Consider the following 21,770-nt stretch of genomic DNA (forward strand, 5'->3'; position numbering starts at 1 on the left):
ATATAAATGTATGTCATTTGACAGGAGATTTTGAAACACAAAGAAGCTGTCTGAGTTCCACCAGACTGCTGTTCAGGTTGAGGAATCCAGCATTCTTACATGTTTGGTAGCTCATTAAATATGATGTAAATTCAATCAGAGCATCTTCCGTGTCAGCAATTCTAGAAAATGCTAACAAAAAGTGATTGTCAACAAGCACTCTACAGAATGGCTGACTCCACCTTTACCTTATCCTCCAATACAGGAATGAATAAGGTGTCTCTGGATGGAGTTCAACTGAAAGCTTATGGAAGGGTCTCTGCAAAAATAACTACCAAAACTGGCACTATACCTGCACCATGACCTAAAGGACCAATGCAATTCAAAGTGCAAAGGTCTGGATGTAACCCATCACATTTCTTTGGATGTAAGCATTAGATAGCAAGAAAAATGGAAGGCTTCTCCATTTAGTACTTGTTATCAGAACCTTAAAAAAATGGAAATGTTTTCTCACACGATGGAAACAAATCTAGTCAGTGTATTAATATGAAAGTGCTTTTATTACAACATTGATTAAGAAAATGAAACGGACAAACAGGAGGACTACCCTGACTTATGTTACAACTGTTCTTTCGTAAAACAGATAAATAGTTTACTGTCAGAGGAAAGTTTGAGTGAAGGTAGAAACCACCTCTCTCAACAAGGAGAATGTTATAGGTGAACTGCATCATGCAAGTTAAAGCATTCATCTGATTCATCCAATATAGCCAGTCTATCAGTCTGATTACAATGTTATGTCCTCGCTGTCACTTGTACGTTCTTGTGTCCAATGATCTGAGTCCAAAATGAGCTGAAGAATCTAGGCAAAGTGAATGTTTTGGATTTAGATTTTTTTGGCATAACAATTGTGTAAACGTTGTGCGTCGTGGCCATGACAGTGGAATGTTAAAAAGAGAACAGCTAGATGGTAGAGACTATGTGCAACACAAATACAGTCAAACAAAGTGATTTAACAGTACGATCCAGGTACATCAGAAGAAACAAATGAAATGACACTATTCAAAGTCTACAAACAGCAGTTTCAGTTGGAGTATCTTCTGTCTGGGGCCATGTGTTCTCAGCTCAATGTGACCTCTGATGACTCTGTGGCCTCCATCACCCTGAACACTCCCACCTTCTCTTTCTTCACGCTCCCCTTTCCTTTGACTGAAATACAAACCACACATTATTTCCTCTCACCAGTTTCACAGTGAAACACCAAAAGGCATGCTCAATATAAAGAAGAGATCCAGCCAAACAACATGTTCAGCCATTCTGTGTCTTGCCATTTCAAATCAGCGTTGTCTAAATGTAGCGACCTTAAGGAGTCCAACAAACTATGTTTAAGGAGCTTCCACAGTGAAACACAGCCTGATCTTTGGTTTATTTTTCTGATTAAGATTTATTTTTTGGCATTTTTTCTTTATTAGACAGATTTGAAATGGGGAAAGAGGGGAATGAAATGCAGAGAACTGACCCGGTCAGATCATACCCGGGTTTGCTGCGAGGCTTGAGCCTCTAGGGCACATGTGTCAAACTCAAGGCCCGCGGGCCAGATGTGGCCCGCGACACGTTTTGATGTGGCCCGCGAATCAATTCGGCCGATTTGAATCAATTCTGAAAAAAAAATAAAATAAAAAATGTTTCTTCTTCTTCATGGAGCCTGTGCCATATCCGCAAGTCGCATACACTCCCAACTGTTAGGAAACTTACGTGGCTTACAGCTAGGAATGTCTGCTGAAAGTTCTCCAGCTCAGGATTTTAAGCCATGAATTGATGAACTTGCATCTAAGAAGAGCTGTCAGTTTTCTGAGGGCTGTAAATAGGCCAATATATGTGGCCAAATAGCATGCTTATATTGATGATTGATTGTGTCAAGTGTCTAAGGCAGTGGTGTCAAACATCCGGCCCGCGACTTGTAGAGCACACATTTCTGAGCATTTAAAAAAAAAAGTAAGTTAAATTAAAATTAAATTAAATTGGGAAAAACGTATTCCAAAACAACAAATAACCTCTGTATTTAAAAATAAATCAAAACAGTAGAAGTTGCACTTTTATTTAATTGTATTTTGTACTGTCTGCATGTTTGCACAAAATGTGTCCCTGTACATATAGTAAACAAAATTGGACAACTGTAAGGTCAGTGCCTGTTGTATTTGTGTATTCAAATAAACAGTTGTTTATTTCATTAGTGTGTATTGGCATCTTTGAGCAAAATACCCCCAAAACTTTTGCTGCGGCGCTCCGCGCCGCACCTCCTATTCCCATGGCCAGCAGCAACCTTTACTAAGACATTTCCTGGGGGCTACAGAAATCCCTTGTGATCCGTGATAATGTAGGTTACATATGTAGGCTGAGTTATAAAGCATATTACTGAAAAACAAAGCTAAAGATTTGGATTTGACATATGTACGTTATTTTGCCATTATTGTACTGGTCCGGCCCACTTGAGATCAGAGAGACTGTATGTGGCCCTCGAACCAAAATGAGTTTGACACCCCTGCTCTAGGGGGACACTCTAACTACAGACTGTGTTGATGCTGATGCGGGAAGCACACAGTTATAGGGAAATATTGGGCTATATTGTGTTGCCTTGTGATCATTGTGTGTGTGTGTGTGTGTGTGTGTGTGTGTGTGTGTGTGTGTGTGTGTGTGTGTGTGTGTGTGTGTGTGTGTGTGTGGCAAAGACAATGGCTTCTCACCCTGCAGGTCACTACGGTCCAGTAACATCTCCAGGTCCTTGTCACTGATGACTTTGCCCCGCGAGGCCTTCACCTCCCTGGGGGACAGAGAGCACAGCAGTGTTAAGAGGAGTTGAGTAGAGACACACTTACTGTGGGGCTACTTAACATTGGAGGGACTCTCACTTCTCAGTGCCTCTGGCTTTCAGCAGCTCCATCAGCTCATCCAGATCCACACAGCTTTTACTCTGGTTCAGCTCTGCCTTCCCGCCTTTGAACTTATCTGTGGATTAAAGTAACAAAAGAAAATAATTAATCTTGTTGTCTGTGTGTGTACTTTCTTGGATCTGCGAAACTCTACTTGTAACTGTTTTAATTAGACTATATTGTACTTTATGCCTTTTAATTGCTGCCACTCTTCCCCACTCTGTAAATGTTTCAATCGTTTTGTTTTTTCTTCTCTTCACTTGTTGTGTATTTGATGTTTTTGCATTGAATATTTTGTTTGTATTGTTGTTTTGAATTTGTTTTGACTCGACGTCATTGAAAATGAGGGTCACCCCTCAATTGGTCTCTCGAGGATAAATAAAAGTTAAATGAAAAATGAAAACTTCAGGGGTCTTATTTACAGCCTATATAATATACAGTCCAAAGCGTAGCATTAGGGCCCGTGTCCACCTAACGCCTTTTTCCCACCGCAAGCGCCTTTTTTCAATTGATTCCCAATGAGAAGCGGCCGCCTCGGGAAAAGGCGGTCGCTCGGAGAAAAGGCGCAGCGCCCAGCGTTTTTTTTTCGAGCGTTTTTGCCTTTTTGTGCGGCCGCTTCGAGCTTTTCAAGTTGAAAAAAGTTTAACTTTTCAGAAAGGCGGCGGAGACGTCACCGCCGCTTTTTTCAGAGGGCCAATCAAATAGTAGATCGTCGGGACTCGTCGCCTTGGCAACAAGGAAGACGGAAGAGAAACTGCTATTTCCGTCTCTGTTGACCCGAAACTGTACCAAAATAGTGACTTAAAATGACCAGAACAGAGGGAGGAGAGCCCGTTTGTGGGAGCAGATTAGGCGAACACTTGATTCACTGTATTTTTTCTCTCCTACGGATCGTTTCATGCGCACACGTCAGCCTACAACTTGCTTCGTGTGTTTGCAGGAGCCGCGATAACTCCTCATCCAAACAGAGGATGGTGGAAAGTATTCTCTGTTTCATAAGACTACTCATATTACAATGTAACGATTTAAATAGAAAACAGCAAGCCTAAAGAGTTAAACCAGTGTTGATCATAGGTCTGACTGACAGGTGACAGCTTTTTTTCTCCCCCGATCACAGCGCTCTCTCTCCCAGCTCATAAAACGCTTGAAAAAAGCGGTCAAAAAAAGCGGTCGAAAAAAACGCTCAGTAGACACACTCCCGAACGCACAGCCAGCGTTTAACGCTGGAAAAAGGCGTTAGGTGGACACGGGCCCTTACTGAATACAACGCTGTTGCCATTATAGATGAGTCAAGCTGAAAAAATGTCTTTATTTTCTCACAGTAGCCCTTATACGCCATTGTATTAATATGCCCAACAACATAAACTCAGTCAATTAAAGTTGATAACATTTTCTTACAAACATTGGTTGATCAAAAAGCACAATAACTCATTGCATAACAAGCTTGAAATATAGACAACCCTTTTTGTAACAAAATGAATGAAACCCCCATTGATGGAAACTGTGATGTAGACTGTTTTTTTTCTTTAAGCATATTTAATTAATCACGCATCATTTATTTACATTACAACCAGCAACAAATGTAGCTTCTTTATTTCTGGTGGTTTGGAGAACGATTGTGTTGACACAAAGCTCTGAAAAAGCATTGAACATATCCCGTTGTGCGGTTGACATGATGTCAGAGCTCACGGGAGGCGATTAGAGTGAGGGCTGCCATCTCCTCCTGAACACTGATGCAGGTATCACAAGTGAAGCCGTAGACAAGTTTGTCTGTGTGTTTAAAGAGGAGCTACTCACTCTTGTGTCTGTCTGTCTGTCTGTCTGTGTGTTTAAAGAGGAGCTACTCACTCGTGTCTGTCTGTCTGTTTAAAGAGGAGCTACTCACTCTTGTGTCTGTCTGTCTGTCTGTCTGTCTGTCTGTGTGTTTAAAGAGGAGCTACTCACTCTTGTGTCTGTCTGTCTGTCTGTCTGTCTGTCTGTCTGTGTGTTTAAAGAGGAGCCACTCACTCTTGTGTCTGTCCGTCTGTGTTTAAAGAGGAGCTACTCACTCTTGTGGATGACCATCTGCTCCAGCTTCCTCTTGGCAGAGGCTCTCTCCAGGATCTTCTGGTCGATGGTGTTGGCAGTGACCAGGCGGTACACCAGCACTGGTTTGGTCTGCCCGATGCGGTGACAGCGGTCTTGAGCCTGCAGGTCTGCCTGTGGGTTCTGTCCAACAGAGAGCCAGCATCACACACACTGAACAGACACTATACACTCAGACTTTTGATCCACACACTTTGCTTACACATTATACACTGAGAATTAGAGGCAAATGTTCGTTAGCCTGCTAGCGCTAGCCTTACAGGCAGCCAAATGACGCTGCAGCCTGAGCCCCCATGAGTGTAGCCTATTTGAAGCATTTGGTGTGAATCCACGGTCAGAATCTGAATCAGCTGTGGAGGAATACTCCCACCAGATTCACATAATATTCAATACAAATACTTCTATCAAATTTCCTTTTAATATTTATTTTGGGTTATAGTTAAATTGTCAATGGGCAGAATAAAAAATTGTTTTGGGCAGGTTAGACTCCTTACAAAATAGCCGTCAATTGGGGTTCGGCCAAGAAAATTGCAATGGGTGCACCCCTACTGAGAATGCGCCCAATGCTCCACACAGGTGTATTACCCACCCAGTCACTGTCAAAGATGATGACAGTGTCAGCAGCGGTCAGGTTGATGCCCAGCCCCCCGGCTCTGGTGCTCAGCAGGAACAAGAAGACCTCAGGGTCAGTGGAGAACTTTCTCATCTGGACGAGAGAGGGCACAGTTACAACAAGTAACCAACAGAGAGAAACCATAGAAAGAAAGTGAAACAATTCTGCACAATCTTCTTGAAACTGACGTTTTCATCTCGGTCAGAGTAGGACATGCTGCCATCCAGGCGGCTGTACTGGAAACCCCGCAGATAGCAGTAATCCATTAGAATATCCAAGATGGACGTCATCTGACTGAAGATAAGAACCTGTACAATGGCAACAAATGGCACAGACACACACACGTCAGAAATACACTGGCAGGGAATAAAGCAAAAGGCAACACACAGCATGACACATTACGCCTTCAGATAAGCTAGTCAAGTCCATTTGATTTACAGGTGCTGCTCAATAAATTAGAATATCATGAAAAAGTTGATGTATTTCAGTAATTCAACTTAGATATGTCAAGCCTTTATTTGTTATAATTTTGACGATTATGGTTTAAAGCTTATATAAAACCCCAATTTCAAAATCTCAGAAAATTAGAATATTACAAGAAATCAATAAAAAAGGGATTTTCAATACAGTAATATCAGCCCTCTAGAAAGTATAATCATGCATATGTACTCAGTACTTGGTTTGGGCCCCTTTAGCATGAATTCCAGCCTCAACGCGGCGTGGTATGGATACTAGGGCTGCAACTAACGATTATTTTGATAATCGATTAATCTGTCGATTATTTTCTCGAGTAATCGATTATTAATCGATTAGTGTTTTGGCCCGTAAAATGGTGAAAAATGTTGATAAATTTTCCAAAGCCCATGTTGACTTCATCAAATGTATTTTTATGTCCAAAACAGAAAGATATTTCAGTTTACTGTCATAATAGAATTAAAGAAACCAGAAAATATTCACATTTGAGAAGCTGAAATCTGAGAATTTGGACATTTTTTATTAAAAAATTACTTGAAACGATTATCAAAATAGTTGTCGATTATTTTAATAATCGATTAATAATCGATTTGTCGATTAATCGTTGCAGCTCTAATGGATACTATCAGTCTGTGGCACTGCTGAAGTGTTATGGAAGCCCAGGTTGCTTTGATAGTGGCCTTCAGCTCGTCTGTATTGTTGGGTCTGGTGTGTCATCTTCCTCTTGACATTACTCCATAGTTTTTCCATGGAGTTCAGGTCAGGAGAGTTGTCTGGCCAATCAACACAGTAATACCATGGTCAGCCAACCAGTTACTAGTGGTTTCTGGTACTGTGGACAGGTGTCAAGTATTGCTGGAAAAGAAAAACCGGCATCTCCATAAAGCTTGTATGCAGACGGAAGCATGAAGTGCTCTAAAATATCCTGATAGATGGCTCCTTTTCCCTTTTCCAGCAATACTTGACACCTGCCCACAGTGCCAGAAACCACTAGTAACTGGTTAGCTGACCATGGTATTACTGTACTGGATTGGCCTTACAACTCTCCTGACCATATCTCCATAGAGAAACTATGGAGAATGGTCATGAGGAAGATGAGACCAGTGATGCCGGTAACGCGTTACTTAGTAACGCGTTACCGGCATCGGACCTCTTTTTTCAGTAACGAGTAATCTAACGCGTTACTATCTCCAAACCAGTAATCAGATTAAAGTTACTCATCAAAGTCACTGTGCGTTACTTTTTCTGTCATTTTCCTTAGTGAAACATTTTACATAAATGCACAAATGGCTGCGATTGCGATTTAATGTAAATAAATGTGCGCGCATGTGTCTCTAAACGCTCCAACTACTCCAACCGCTCCTCTCGTCTTTTTGGTAGCGCCCCTCGTCTGACATGCAGCGTGTGTGTGTGTGTGCCTGTGTGTGTGTGTGTCTCTGTGTGTGTGTGTGTCTCTGTGTGTGTGTGTGTGTGTGTATGTGTATGTGTATGTGTATGTGTATGTGTATGTGTGTGTGTGTGTGTGTGTGTGTGTGTGTGTGTGTGTGTGTGTGTGTGTGTGTGTGTGTGTGTGTGTGTGCGCAGTAGCATTACGGCCGAGTCTAAGCTGAACTGTGGCGCAAAACAAATGTTCCCCCCCCCCCCATGAAATATAGCGTCTGCTATGGGGATATTTAGGATTCGGGTACGGTGACGTTGAAGAGATAGAAGTGTTTAAAACTTGGAAACTTATAGTCACGTGGCGACCGGTGGCCGCACACACCCAGTCTATCAACACATGAGACATCGTAGAGAAAAGTCAAATTAATGCATGAGAGTGAAGGGCCAAGCACGTTAAGTTTAAAGACACTGCTACTGTCTTTGCACTTTGAAGGAATGCATTTATTTTCATGGGGGGAAAAAGGTTTTTTTTATTACATTTTCCAAACCATACTTTTTATTATTTTGAAAACAGTATGCCTATAGGCTACTAGCCTACAAGCTTTATTTTATATATTTTCAATGATTCTTAATATGTGCATGTTTTAAATTGAGATATATGGGTTTCAAAACCTGTAAAGTAACGTTTAACGTAACTTGTAATCTAACTTAGTTACTTTTAACATCAAGTAATCAGTAAAGTAACTAAGGGCCCACTCACACTAGTGCCGTTGGCCTGTTCCGTGCTGCAGGAAGATTCAGCACGATTCCCCCCTCCCCACTCCCCCCCGCAGGCCCGTGGTCACACTGCTCGTGGCCTGGGCACGATTGCACCTTGCCAACGTCACCGTGCGCGTTTAGGATTTGGAGCATAGTCTACTTGTAGGCTATACGACTGTTTGTGAATATTTTCATCCGGCCAAATTTGCATCATATATTCCACTTCCACATTAGAGCAACGAGAATCCTTAAGCTATTGTTTTTTTTAAATGTAGCCTTGACGTAATAGGTCGCGGTGGACAGTCTCATATTTGTGCAGCACGCTGTTTATTATTAATATAACGGCCCGTCATCAGACCATACGTACCGGATGGTTTTATACACATCGATCGCTCCATCAAATCCAAGTCAGAACTTTTTGTATGGGCAGAGATCGTTTTTTTAAGTGTCTTTATAAAGTTTCTTGTTAAACCTTATAGTGTAGGCTGCTGTTTCCTTATCACCGGGCCGCGGAGTCCCGTTGTGTGTTGTTTTGTGTTCGTCTCCACCGCCATGCGTAAAGGCAGTATTATGACAGCTGACGGGAGGAAAAAGAAAAATATCATCTGACGAACGTGAGTAAACACGAAAACCTTTTTGCTTTGCTTTCTGCGCTCTCCTATTTAGCTCTCTCCCTCTTTTATTAGCCCACACCTAGGCCTGCACACACGTTAATTCTCACACATTTTATGTAGCTACAAGTCCAAGTGGTGGGCAATTCTGGTGCCGACTAGTAAGGCAGCGGGCGTTAAAGGACTATGCGCATCCTTAATAAATTCACGTCAGGAACTCCGCTTGTGCGCTTGATTGTGCGCGTGTCATCTCATTAGCATCTGTACTTTGGCCACGGCACACCTCTCCCAGGTGTGCCGTGGCCAAGGGGCTGTTACGTGCTGGAATACGGATGGCGTGGTCACACTAGCCAAACGTTCTAGACTTTAGTATGCTAATGAGATTTGGCACGGGGCCGCGGCCCTAGTGTGAGTGGCCCCTAAGTTACTATTTCAAGGAGCAACTAGTAATCAGTAATCGGATTACTTTTTCAAAGTAACTGTGGCAACACTGGATGAGACACACCAGACCCAACAATACAGACGAGCTGAAGGCCTCTACCAAAGCAACTAGGGCTTCCATAACAGTGCAGTGCCACAGACTGATCGTCATCATACCATGCCGCATTAATACAATAATTCATGCAAAATAAGATCCCAGACCAAGTATATAGTAGATGAATGAACATACTTAATCAAAAGTGCAACATTTATGTATTAAACTTTTTTTTTTATTGGCCTTATGGAATATTCTAATATTTTGAGATGCTGGATTTTGGATTTTCATGAGCTGTAAGCCGGAATCCTGAAAAGTTCAACAAAAAATGCCTGAAATATATCATTATATGTCTAATACATCTAGAATATACGGAACTTTCACTTTTTGAATTAAATTAGATTTTAAAAAAGAGCTTTTCCATGATATTCTAATTTATTGAGCAGCACCTGTAAATACAGTCCCCTCCATAAGTATCGGAACAGTGAGGCCAATTCCTTTATGTTTGCTGTAGACTGGAAACATTTGGGTTTGACACCAAAAGATGAATATGAAACAATAGATCAACATTTCAGCTTTCATTTCCAGGTATTTACATCTGGATCTGATACACAACTTAGACAATAGCATTATTTGTAAAGGAACACAACGTTTTTAGGTGAGCAAAAGTATTGGAACAAATAGACTTACAATAAATGTAAGTGAATAAGACTTAATATTTTGTCACAAATCCTTCGCTTGCAATAACTGCATCAAGCCTGTGACCCATTGACATCACCAAACGTTTGCATTCTTCTTTTGTGATGCTTTTCCAGGCTTTCACCGCAGCCATTCAGTTGCTGTTTGTTTTGGGGGGTTACACCCTTTGGTCTCCTCTTTAGTAGGTAAAATGCATTCTCTATAGGGTTAAAGTCTGGAGACTGACTTGCCCAGTCTAAAACCTTCCATTTCTTGCCCTTGATGAACTCCTTTGTTGTTTTTGCAGTTTTTTTTGGATCATTATCTTGCTGTATGATGAAGGATCTTCCAATCAGTTTGGTTGCATCTTTCTTTAAATTGGCAGACAAAATGTTTCTGTAGAGTTCTGAGTTAATTTAGCTGCTGCCATCATGTGTTACCGTGTTGTTGTCAAGATGAACCTTTACCAAAGTGATGGAAAGGCTAAAGTTTAGAGAAAGAAAGGATCTGCTCATGACCCCAAACATACAAGCTCATCTGTGAAACACGGTGGAGGCAATGTCATGGGTTGGGCTTGCATGGCTTCTTCTGGGACGGGCTCATTAATCTTCATTCATGATGCAACAGGAAAATGAGCTCAGAAGTTTACAGAAACATTTTGTCTGCCAATTTAAAGAAACATGCAACCAAACTGATTGGAAGATCCTCCATCATGCAGCAAGATAATGATCCAAAAAAACTGCAAAAACAAAAAAAGGAGTTAATCAGGGGCAAGAAATGGAAGGTTTTAGACTGGCTAAGTCAATCTCCAGAGTTAAACCCTATAGAGCATGCATTTTACCTGCTAAAGAAGAGACTGAAGAGAGTGAACAAAACACAACTGAAAGAGGCTGCCGTGAAAGCCTGGAAAAGCATCACAAAAGAAGAATGCAAGTGTTGTGATGTCAATGGGTCACAGGCTTGATGCATTTATTGCAAGCGAAGGATTTACAACAAAATATTAAGTCTTATTCACTTTAATCTATTTTAATCTGTTCCAATACTTTTGCTCACCTAAAAATGTGGTGTTCCTTTACAAATAATGCTATCTACTCAGTTGTGTATCAGATCCAGATGTAATTACCTGGAAATTAAAGCTGAAATGTTGATCTATTGTCTCATATTCATATTTTGGTGTTAAACCCAAATGTGTCCAGTCTATAGCAAAAATAAAGGAATTGGCCTAACTGTTCCAATACTTTTGGAGGGGACTGTAGCCCTGTATCACTAATGTCTAATAACTATTAGCCACATGGTGTGTGTGTGTGTGTGTGTGTGTGTGTGTGTGTGTGTGTGTGTGTGAAACCCCGCCCACGAAACTCAGCAATACGGCTCTTATTTAAACACTGTTTTTTAAAGCACTGCAACTAATATAGTGTTTTTAACAGCGGGATCATGGTTTTCCTAGTATTAGTACACTGTCCAGATGTCCACAAAATCGATACTCAAATACTATTGATATTAAAAATTTGTATTCGATTAGATACTCAGTAGTATCGATCACACCAGTGCTGTCTTCTTCTCCAGATGACATACAACTTCACACAGCAGCGCTGCAGACAGACAGGCTAGTGAGGGCCTGTCTCCTCACCTGGCCGCTGCAGCTAACCTCATAACACTTTGCTGGTGTAGCCAGCAGAAAACATGAAGGACCTACACCCTGGTCTTTATGAAACTATTTTTTTAAATACTTTATTTATGGATTACAGGTTTCTAAGGACTTCCAATTACATTGTTTAAACTATTGGCAAATATTAAGCAGAAAATAAAAGTCAACAAGGTGTCATGTAGGTCCCTTCAGTACTGTTATATAGTCAAGGAAAGGCTGACATATCCGTTTACATTTCACTGCTTTCCCTGAAATCTCATAACGAATGTTCTACATACAGGTCCTTCTCATATAATTAGCATATTGTGATAAAGTTCAATATTTTCTGTAATGTACTGATAAACATTAGACTTTCATATATTTTAGATTCATTACACACAACTGAAGTAGTTCAAGCCTTTTATTGTTTTAATATTGATGATTTTGGCAAAAAAGTAAAGAAAAACCAAAAATCCCTATCTCAAAATTAGCATATTTCATCCGACCAATAAAAGAAAAGTGTTTTTAATACAAAAAAGTCAACCTTCAAATAATTATGTTCAGTTATGCACTCAATACTTGGTCGGGAATCCTTTCGCAGAAATGACTGTTTCAATGCGGCGTGGCATGGAGGCAATCAGCCTGTGGCACTGCTGAGGTGTTATGGAGGCCCAGGATGCTTCGATAGCGGCCTTAAGCTCATCCACAGTGTTGGGTCTGGTGTCTCTCAACTTCCTCTTCACAATATCCCACAGATTCTCTATGGGGTTCAGGTCAGGAGAGTTGGCAGGCCAATTGAGCACAGTAATACCATGGTCAGTAAACCATTTACCAGTGGTATGGCACTGTGAGCAGGTGCCAGGTCTTGTTGAAAAATTAAGTCTTCATCTCCATAAAGCTTTTCAGCAGATGGAAGCATGAAGTGCTCCAAAATCTCCTGATAGCTAGCTGCATTGACCCTGCCTTTGATAAAACACAGTGGACCAACACCAGCAGCTGACATGGCACCCCAGACCATCACTGACTGTGGGTACTTGACACTGGACTTCAGGCATTTCCTTCTCCCCAGTCTTCCTCCAGACTCTGGCACCTTGATTTCCGAATGACATGCAAAATTTGCTTTCATCCGAAAAAAGTACTTTGGAACACTGAGCAACAGTCCAGTGCTGCTTCTCTGTAGCTCAGGTCAGGCGCTTCTGCCGCTGTTTCTGGTTCAAAAGTGGCTTGACCTGGGGAATGCGGCACCTGTAGCCCATTTCCTGCACACGCCTGTGCACGGTGGCTCTGGATGTTTCTACTCCAGACTCAGTCCACTGCTTCCGCAGGTCCCCCAAGGTCTGGAATCGGCCCTTCTCCACAATCCTCCTCAGGGTCCGGTCACCTCTTCTGGTTGTGCAGCGTTTTCTGCCACACTTTTTCCTTCCCACAGACTTCCCACTGAGGTGCCTTGATACAGCACTCTGGGAACAGCCTATTCGCTCAGAAATTTCTTTCCGTGTCTTACCCTCTTGCTTGAGGGTGTCAATGATGGCCTTATGGACAGCAGTCAGGTCGGAAGTCTTACCCATGATTGCGGTTTTGAGTAAGGAACCAGGCTGGGAGTTTTTAAAAGCCTCAGGAATCTTTTGCAGGTGTTTAGAGTTAATTAGTTGATTCAGATGATTAGGTTAAGAGCTTGTTTAGAGTACCTTTTCATGATATGCTAGGTTCAAGGTTCAAGGTATCTTTATTATCCCCGAGAGGCAATTTGTTGTACAGCCAGCAGTATAAAAAGATGGCAAACATATAACATATAAGACAACAAATAGCACAAACAGATCACATATTTACATGTGGTCATGTGCTAATTTTTTGAGATAGGAATTTGGGGTTTTCATGAGCTGTATGCCAAAATCATCAGTATTAAAACAACAAAAGACCTGAAATATTTCAGTTGGTGTGCAATGAATCTAAAATATATGAAAGTTCAATTATTATCATTACATTATGGAAAATAATCAACTTTATCACAATATGCTAATTATATGAGAAGGACCTGTATATAGAGTACTAGAGAGCTCTATGAGCCAGATGTTAAAACAGCGGGCTATCCTTTTTTATTCGATCACCATCCCATACTGGATGGACAGAGCTTTCCAATGACTTAAAGTCTCTAATTGTCTTTTCTGGGTTGGGATAGAGGATGTGGCCATAGACATCTGAATAACAACGAAACACGCTTGTCCAGAAATACTTCATCATTAAGTAAGTTATGAACTGAGATTAATATGTTATGGTATTTTGATGCAGGGATTGCTGATGTCAATTTACAGTCAACCAAAAAGTAGTCTATTCTTGTAAAGGTGCCATGTACTTGTGAAAAGAATGAGTATTCTTTCTCGATCAGGAGAACACACAGAAGGGTCCAAAAGAGCAACGTTATTCTGCTGGAAGAAGGCCTTGGTCAGGCGGGAGTTGTGAACTGCAGCGTTGTCCTGTTGAAAGACCCAGCCATCTCCACACAGACGAGGGCCCTCAGTCAAGAGGGATGCTGCTGCAACATCTTGACACCCCTGCACAACCTGAAGCATCATTGTTCCATTGAAAGAAAAAGCACCCCAGATCATGATAATAATAAAAATAATAATACATTTTATTTATAATGCACTTTATATTCAAGAATCTCAAAGTGCTTCAGAGAAAAAAAAAAATTAAAAGGTTTAGCTAAATTCTCTTTTAAAGAGATGTGTTTTGAGGTTCCGTTTAAAAACAGCTGTAGTCTGTGGGGCCCGCAGGTGGTCAGGGAGGGCGTTCCATAGTCTAGGGGCAGCAGCAGAAAAGGCCCGATCACCCATGGTGCACAGCTTTGTATGTCGGGTATGGAGGGTGTGAGTGGATCCTGAACGGAGTGTACGTGAGGTTGTCGGGGGGGTGATGAGTTCCTGAAGGTAAAGGGGGGAATGTCCGTGAGGAGGGAGACCTTGTACTCAATTCTGAGTGAGACAGGGAGCCAGTGCAGCGATTTCAGGATGGGGGTGATGTGGTCGTGCACCCTCATCAGGATCCTGGCAGCACTGTTTTGAATGTACTGGAGCCTCCTCCACTGTGCCGCGTAGAAAACATCTGCAGTGGGAGCTCCTTGTCATGCCAGTAGCGTTCCTTGTCATGCCAGTAGCGTTCCTTGTCATGCCAGTAGCGTTGGAAGCCATCAGGACCGTCCAGGTTACATTTTTTCTCGTCTTTCTTTTACCTTTCAAAGTCCAATGTTTGGTGCTGCCTTGCAAAGTCCAAACAGGCAAGTTTGCGGTTAGGAGGAGACGTGGTCTTTGAAGAGGTTTTTTGTTCTTAAAGCCCTTCTCTCACAGATGCCGTCTTATGGTTGTTGGGCTGCACTCAGCATCAGTTAGGCCCTTCATTTGGGTCGAGGATCAGCCTTTGTCTTCACAGACTGCACCTCGGATCCTCCGGCTCAGCGCAGGTGACATTTCTTTGGGTCTACCACTTGACTTCTTTAACCCATAACCCTCAGGATCTTTTAAGAAATGTAAAATGTCTTACTGCGTCCAACCTCTGCAGCAACTGCGCGTTGTGAGAGGCCTTGCTTGTGCAGCTCAACAATCCTGCTAAATTCAAAGACAGAAAACCTTTATGCCTTCACCATCTGGAGGTCATGACAGTGTGAATGTCTGACAGAAAATTACATGAAAGCCAGATAGATTTTGGCACGGGTTTTGAATTTTTAAGGCTATGGTCTTAAACTTTTGATCTGATGATGAACAGACTGTTTGAGTTTAAATTCAGTTTTCAATAAAGTGCTTAATTTTTTTTTGTCTCTTGCTCTTGATGGAAATTTGAAGCTCTACTTACAACTTGGTTACGATCAACCACCCCGAAATACAAATACTTTGAAATTTTCCCCCGGCCTGAAGATTTTGTTCAGTAGTGTATGCAAGTACACTGTGCAACATACCTGTGCATTACACTAAACTATGGAGCACATTTGCTGAGAGACCTATTGCTTCTCACCTGTTGCCAACAGAAGCAACCTGAGAAGTATGTGGTTGAGCAGGAGGAGGGGCATAATGCCAGAGCATACTGATGTCTACTGAACTTCTGTGTATTTTTACACGATTTCTATTAGTGTATCCATGATGTTGACCCAACCCACCTACCAGCCTCAATATCTAAGCACTTTGGCCCAATCTCAGCAGGGCTACATGTCACTAGAGTGTGTGAGGTGTGAGCTAGTTCCATATCTGATGTTCTACCTTGTGTCCCCTCTCTTTGAGCGCAGGCAGTAGTCTGTCCAGGATGAGGAATTTCCCCGAGCTCTGCACCAGCTGCTCATCAATCTGAAGGCAGAGGAGAACACAGTCATGAATGGGATCTGCTCAATGCTCCATATACATTCTGTTGGATTAAAGATCAATATATTGTACATGACACACATTAGCACCTGTCCCAGAGCCTCCGAGCAGAGCAGACTGACCTTGAACTCCTGTGTGGCTGGGTCCAGAGGGTACTCCAGCAGGTAGGGGTGGTTACAGCATCTCTTGAGCAGCATCAGGATGTTCTGAAGCTTCAGGTTGACTTGTGTGTCCAGGGGGATCTGGACCTCCAGCACTGGAGCAGGGCTGGACAGAGAGAGAGAGAGGGAGAGAGGGGAGGGTTATGGTTAGGAACAGCAGTGAGGCCGAGACACCACACACATTTCACCAGCTGACCGCATTTAAAACATTTCAAGCTTTGTTAAATAGCCTGCATTTTCGAGCAAAAGGTTACAACACTTAATTGACAAAGACGTTTGAGAGTGTTGTGATAAATGAAAATGGTCTTAAAAATAAGGAATAGATTGCTGGCAGTGCTGACCTGGTCTCCAGCTCCTTGCGGAGCCTCTCCAGATGTTTGTCCAGGTCTCTGGCTGAGTCTCCCTCTTCTTTGTAGTCCACCATCTTTCTACTGCAACGCTTTGGACGACCACTCGCATTCAACACTACAGGAGCCTCTGTCTGAATCAACCAGCACAACACAACACTTCAATCTATCCGCTTTCACTGGTGCTCATTCAAATGACCATTGGCTGAAATGAAAATGTACCAAACTATTATTATTCCCCATCAACTTCTTGACACTGACGGAATTTGAAAGTCAAAGCTGTTGAAGAACACAGCTCTTAGTTATTTCAATGGTTTAGGCATTGCTCAAACCAGGCAAGGCACCTTGCAACATCACAACTTAACACTATTCAAAGGCTTTACATTACAAAAAAAGGTGATGTATAGACATTTAAGTAGGAAGAAGAGGAATGATATCTGGAAAAACCAGCCACCCACCAAGACACACGTTACTGACATAGACATCTACACAAGTGGGACTGATCAGACAATAAATGCACCGGTACGTCAACAATGAGCCAATATATTCTGAAATATTAACCTGGCAAAAAGCTCAAAGATACCATAGAAAAACATGATGATTAAAATACTGTTGAACTACATTGTGTAGACAAGTTGACTGATGGAAGATAAACCCACAGAGACCAATCTATAGAGTCCAGAGTCCCCTTACAACAGAACTTGTTACCTTTTCCTGGCCCAGCACCTTGGCGATAGTCTTGTTGACCACAGCAGTGTAGAAGGTTTCCTGTTTAGCAGTGAGAGGAGCATACACGATCATCTCCTTCTTAGGAGGAACCTCCAGGGTCACGTCTGACTTCAGCCTCCTCAGCAGGAACGGAGTCAGAATCTACAAACGGGAGCAAACTCTTAGGCAATGCACAAACCCATAAGGGGGCCACTCTACGTTATGTCATGTACACAAGCATTACAGAGAACTATTGTCTTTCCAATGAGATTCTTAGATATCAGGGTCCTTCTAACTCTTAGAACTCCTTTCCAGTGAACAGCACAATTCGGTTTGATACGGTATGGTTTGGTACGGAACTGTAACCCTAGACAAGTTAACTAGATTAGCTAACTGACATTTTGTGCTTTTATTAAAACCCACTAGTATTGTAAGACCGTATAGCATGTAAAGCCATGTCATTAGCATGGTGTGTGGAGGACTGACCTGGTGCAACATGCTCAAGATGTTCTGCTCGCGCTCAGCAGCCACCACGTTCTCAGCCTCTCCCAGTGTGTCGATGTCAAACCAAGACTCAAAACTACACAACACACAGCAGCACAGAGTTAAACAAGTAACACATTCATTAGAAAGCTCTCATTTAACTGCAGTACAGTTGTGTTCAAAATAATAGCAGTGTGTTTAAAAAAGTGAGGCAAGATCAAAATCCTTATCATAGCTTTTATTTCCAAACACGCAAATGCATTGGGGACATTGCATTCTATTCCAAATCCAAATATGAAGAAACATTTGTCAAATGTTTCTATATCTTTACAGAAAGTGAAGAAAAAGGAATATTAGACGGTTAAAAAAAATAGCAGTGTCTGCATTTTTCTTTACAACTCAAACATTTACTGTATCAACTGAAAAATGCATGAAGATTTAGCTTTCCTATGAATCACTGAACTAATATTTAGTTGTATAACCTCTGTTTCTGAGAACTGCTTCACATCTGTGTTGCATGGAGTCGACCAACTTATGGCACCTGTGAACAGGTGTTTCAGCCCAGGACGATTGGACTACATTCCACAATTCCTCTGCATTTCTTGGTTTTGCCTCAAAAACAGCATTTTTGATGTCACCACATAGGTTTTCTATAGGATTAAGGTCCAGGGATTGGGCTGGCCACTCCATAACGTTAATCTTGTTGGTCTGGAACCAAGATCTTGTTCGCTTACTGGTGTGTTTGGGGTTGTTGTCTTGTTGGAACACCCATTTCAAGGGCATTTCCTCTTCAGCATAAGGCAATATGACCTCTTCAAGTATTTAAATGTAACCAAACTGATCCATGATCCATGGTATGCGATAAATAGACCCGACACCATAGTATGAGAAACATCCCCATAACATGATGTCTGTGCCACCATGCTTCACTGTCTTCAAAGTGTACCGTGCTTGGGGGTCGTCTGACAAACTGTCTGCGGCCCCTATTCAAGCCACAGTACACTTTGAAGACAGTGAAGCATGGTGGCACAGACATCATGTTATGGGGATGTTTGGTTAGCAAATAGTAGTCATGTTCCAGGTTTAATGGCATGTTGGGCCGACTCAAACCTCTGTCCCACTCTGGTCTGTCATAGCACTATGAGCAGGACTCATTCCACTTCATTCAAGGATGGAACATAGCATACACAGAACAACAGCATGTGTACTCTCATGTGTCATTTCACACTATATTCTGATTGGTTGGTTTGTGGGTCGCAACAGTGGTAACAATGACCACATTTACATGCACATCAATAATACCATATTAACCCGGGAAAGATCATATTGTGAATAAAACATCGCCTTGTAGACAGCAGTTGTTCATTATGTACACAGATAGCTGTAGGTCCTCTCAACCGGAAAGTTATCTAGCTACATTTTCAGATGACACTGCGTTGCTGTCCCTTTTCCAAGGTCCACACTGCAACCATGGCCTTGCTTTGACATCATTTGTTAAATGGTGTGATGACAACTTCCTAGATCTGAATGTAGAAAAAACAAAAGGAACTAGTTATAGATTTTAGGAAAGTGAAGGGAGAGCCTGAACTGAGTGGTATCCATTTGGAGGAAGTCCAACTTGTAGACACCTACAAATATCTAGGCACAGTATTTGATAACCAGCTTAAATGTCATGCAAATACTGAGGTCATTGTGAAAAAGGGACAACCAAGAGTTCACTTGTTGAGAATGCTCAACTCTTTCAGTGTCTCCAAAGTTATTTTGAGAACTTTTTATCAGTCTTTCATTGAGAGTCTTTTAACTTTTTCATTTACATGCTGGTTTAACAGTCTGTCAGTAAATGAACAAAAAAGTTTAAATAACATTGTAAAGATCTGTTCAAAGATCACTGGAATCCAGCTGAAGAGCATACGTTCATTGTGGAACAAACATGCATTACAGAAAGCTAAATGCATTATCAGCCAGCCTGACCATGTCCTCAGTGAGGAATTCCCTTGCCCTCAGGTTACTGAATGATCACAAGAGTCAGGAGTAGGTGGAGAGCACACCAGTGTAGCTGGGTGGTTGTTACTGACAGGTTGAGTTGAAATGAATGTGAGTTGAATTTGTGTGTTGGACTGCTGGTGATTTATGTTATTCTTCTACCTCGTACTGCTTTTTATAGTATTTATTTAAATGATTTTTTACTGCGAGACTGGAACTGTGAACTAAATTGCCCTTCTTGGGATAAATAAAGTTTTTTCTGATTCTGACATACAGACTAGAATGTGTTTTTGCACCAGGCCTTAAATAGGTTTAATAATGCTGTGAAAACAGCATTATTAAACATTGGGGTTAATGAGATATTGCTCTATTATGAAACATGTCCCTACTGGCCACTCGGTGAACTGCATTTTTTTGTCAGTTCTGCAATGGATGCTGGTAGAATTCGCTGTGGTTGGGGTTTGGTTAACATGCAGCAAGGCTCCTTAAAAAAAGCTGTGTCATTTTTGACCAACAAAACAATGCAAGACAACGATAAATCTCACAAAGAGAGTTCATTTTCCTTTGATAAGACAGGAATTATTACCAGAGAGAAAATGCTCTGACGTCAAACGTCATGACGCTTCTAAATATATGCTTATTCTGAATGTGATGCCAGCAACACATATAGTTGGGACAGGGGCAGTAAAAGATTGGGAAAGCTGTAGAATAGGGTTGGGAGGTAATACGGTATTAGCGTATACCAGGGTATCTAAAATAGTACCGGTATTCCTTTCAATACCAGCATTACCGTCATGAAAAAAAATTCTGTGTAATGTTCAAAGGTTTATAATAGTGGTGGGCCGATAACGGCGTTAACGTGCTGCGTTAACGCCAGACTCTTATCGGCGATAAAAAAAATATCGCCGTTAATCTCTTATTCCTCTTATTTTAGCGCGGATGTATACCTGGCCGAATTGCACTGTAGTGCACGAGTCAGAACGAGTCCGACTTCGCACCTGTGTACCACATCAAACGTAACGTGCTCACATGGATGCAGCTAGGAAGCCGCCGGGTTTGCTTCAGGGAAAATGTATTTTTAAGAAGCTTCCCAATGGAAACCTCGACAAGACCAAGGTTGTTTGCACCTTGTGCAATGCGGAATTGGTTTACTGTAGGAGTTCTAACAGTCTGTGCTCTCGGAAGCGGCCGGGGCATGCGTGTGTGCAATGGGAGAGCTTTGTGTGGAGAGAAAAAAAAGAGGCAAGGGAAATCGCCAAAGCCAATGCATAGCCTCGACTCATTAAAGGTTGAAAATCACTGAATTACACAACATGTAGGCTAGCCTATGGCTTAAGGCTATGGAAATCATTATGGAAACAATATTTTTTTTTATCAGTGATAGCTCAGCTGATCTCGTTGCTATAGAGACCACGTCCGTCCGCTTTGTTTGACAACTGACAGAGCAGCCAAGTCTCACTCTTTTGGCCGTGAGACACACTCATATCAACCAGCTCACACGCTCACACGCTAGCCTACAACTCAAATTTCTCACGCGGAGAAGTTAATCCCCAAAATAACGATTGTTTTGCGGGACTTTTATTTTGACAGTCTTATATTGAAAAGCTAACGGACAAGAGTTCCGTGACATCCTCTTTCTGCACGCGCGTTAACTTGATGCATTTGGTGTGCACCTGCACAGGAGATGAGCCCCTGGTCTGATGCGCCACCTGGCTTGAGAAACACGTTCTCAAAGACTTACTTTGAGTCATTATTTAGGAGCACACACATATTATGAATGAATTCAAATGAGCCATTTTAATCTAGATTAATTCCAACATTAATCTAGATTAATCTAGATTAAAAAAATTAATCTATGCCCACCTCTAGTTTATAATAAATTAGCGTTGTGTCAGCACCACTGCCTGTGTTGGAAGAATCTCAGTGTTTCCCTCAGCACTTTATGGCTAAGGCAGCCGCCTTAACACCAGCCCCCCGCCTTGACATGGCGAAGTGTGCAGAGAGGTCGCCTCTGGAGTGCAGGGTCGGAGGTTTGATCCCCCGCCTCCCCGCCACATGTCAAAGTGTCCTTGGGCAAGACATTGAACCCCGAATTGCTCCCGATTGTTAGCTTGCACCCTGCATGGTAGCTGCT

At 41.9% G+C, this 21,770-nt stretch overlaps 1 protein-coding gene across 1 annotated transcript in view; it reads right to left on the reverse strand.

The window, feature by feature from the left end:
- Nucleotides 1-530: 530 nt before the first annotated feature.
- hells (helicase, lymphoid specific) overlaps nucleotides 531-21,770 on the reverse strand; it is a 52,866-nt gene continuing 31,626 nt past the window's right edge. The window contains exons 13-23 of the mRNA XM_080036389.1: nucleotides 17,657-17,750; nucleotides 17,171-17,332; nucleotides 16,457-16,596; nucleotides 16,077-16,221; nucleotides 15,856-15,939; nucleotides 5,793-5,912; nucleotides 5,581-5,697; nucleotides 4,955-5,114; nucleotides 2,886-2,982; nucleotides 2,721-2,797; nucleotides 531-1,185 (exon numbers count right to left, since the gene is read on the reverse strand). Coding sequence (XP_079892515.1) covers nucleotides 1,097-1,185; nucleotides 2,721-2,797; nucleotides 2,886-2,982; nucleotides 4,955-5,114; nucleotides 5,581-5,697; nucleotides 5,793-5,912; nucleotides 15,856-15,939; nucleotides 16,077-16,221; nucleotides 16,457-16,596; nucleotides 17,171-17,332; nucleotides 17,657-17,750 — 1,285 coding nt within the window. The 3' untranslated portion in view covers nucleotides 531-1,096. The remainder of the gene's footprint in view (nucleotides 1,186-2,720; nucleotides 2,798-2,885; nucleotides 2,983-4,954; nucleotides 5,115-5,580; nucleotides 5,698-5,792; nucleotides 5,913-15,855; nucleotides 15,940-16,076; nucleotides 16,222-16,456; nucleotides 16,597-17,170; nucleotides 17,333-17,656; nucleotides 17,751-21,770) is intronic.

The sequence above is a fragment of the Ammodytes marinus genome, assembly GCF_949987685.1.
Source record: "Ammodytes marinus genome assembly, chromosome: 11".
NCBI classification, from domain to species: domain Eukaryota; kingdom Metazoa; phylum Chordata; class Actinopteri; order Uranoscopiformes; family Ammodytidae; genus Ammodytes; species Ammodytes marinus.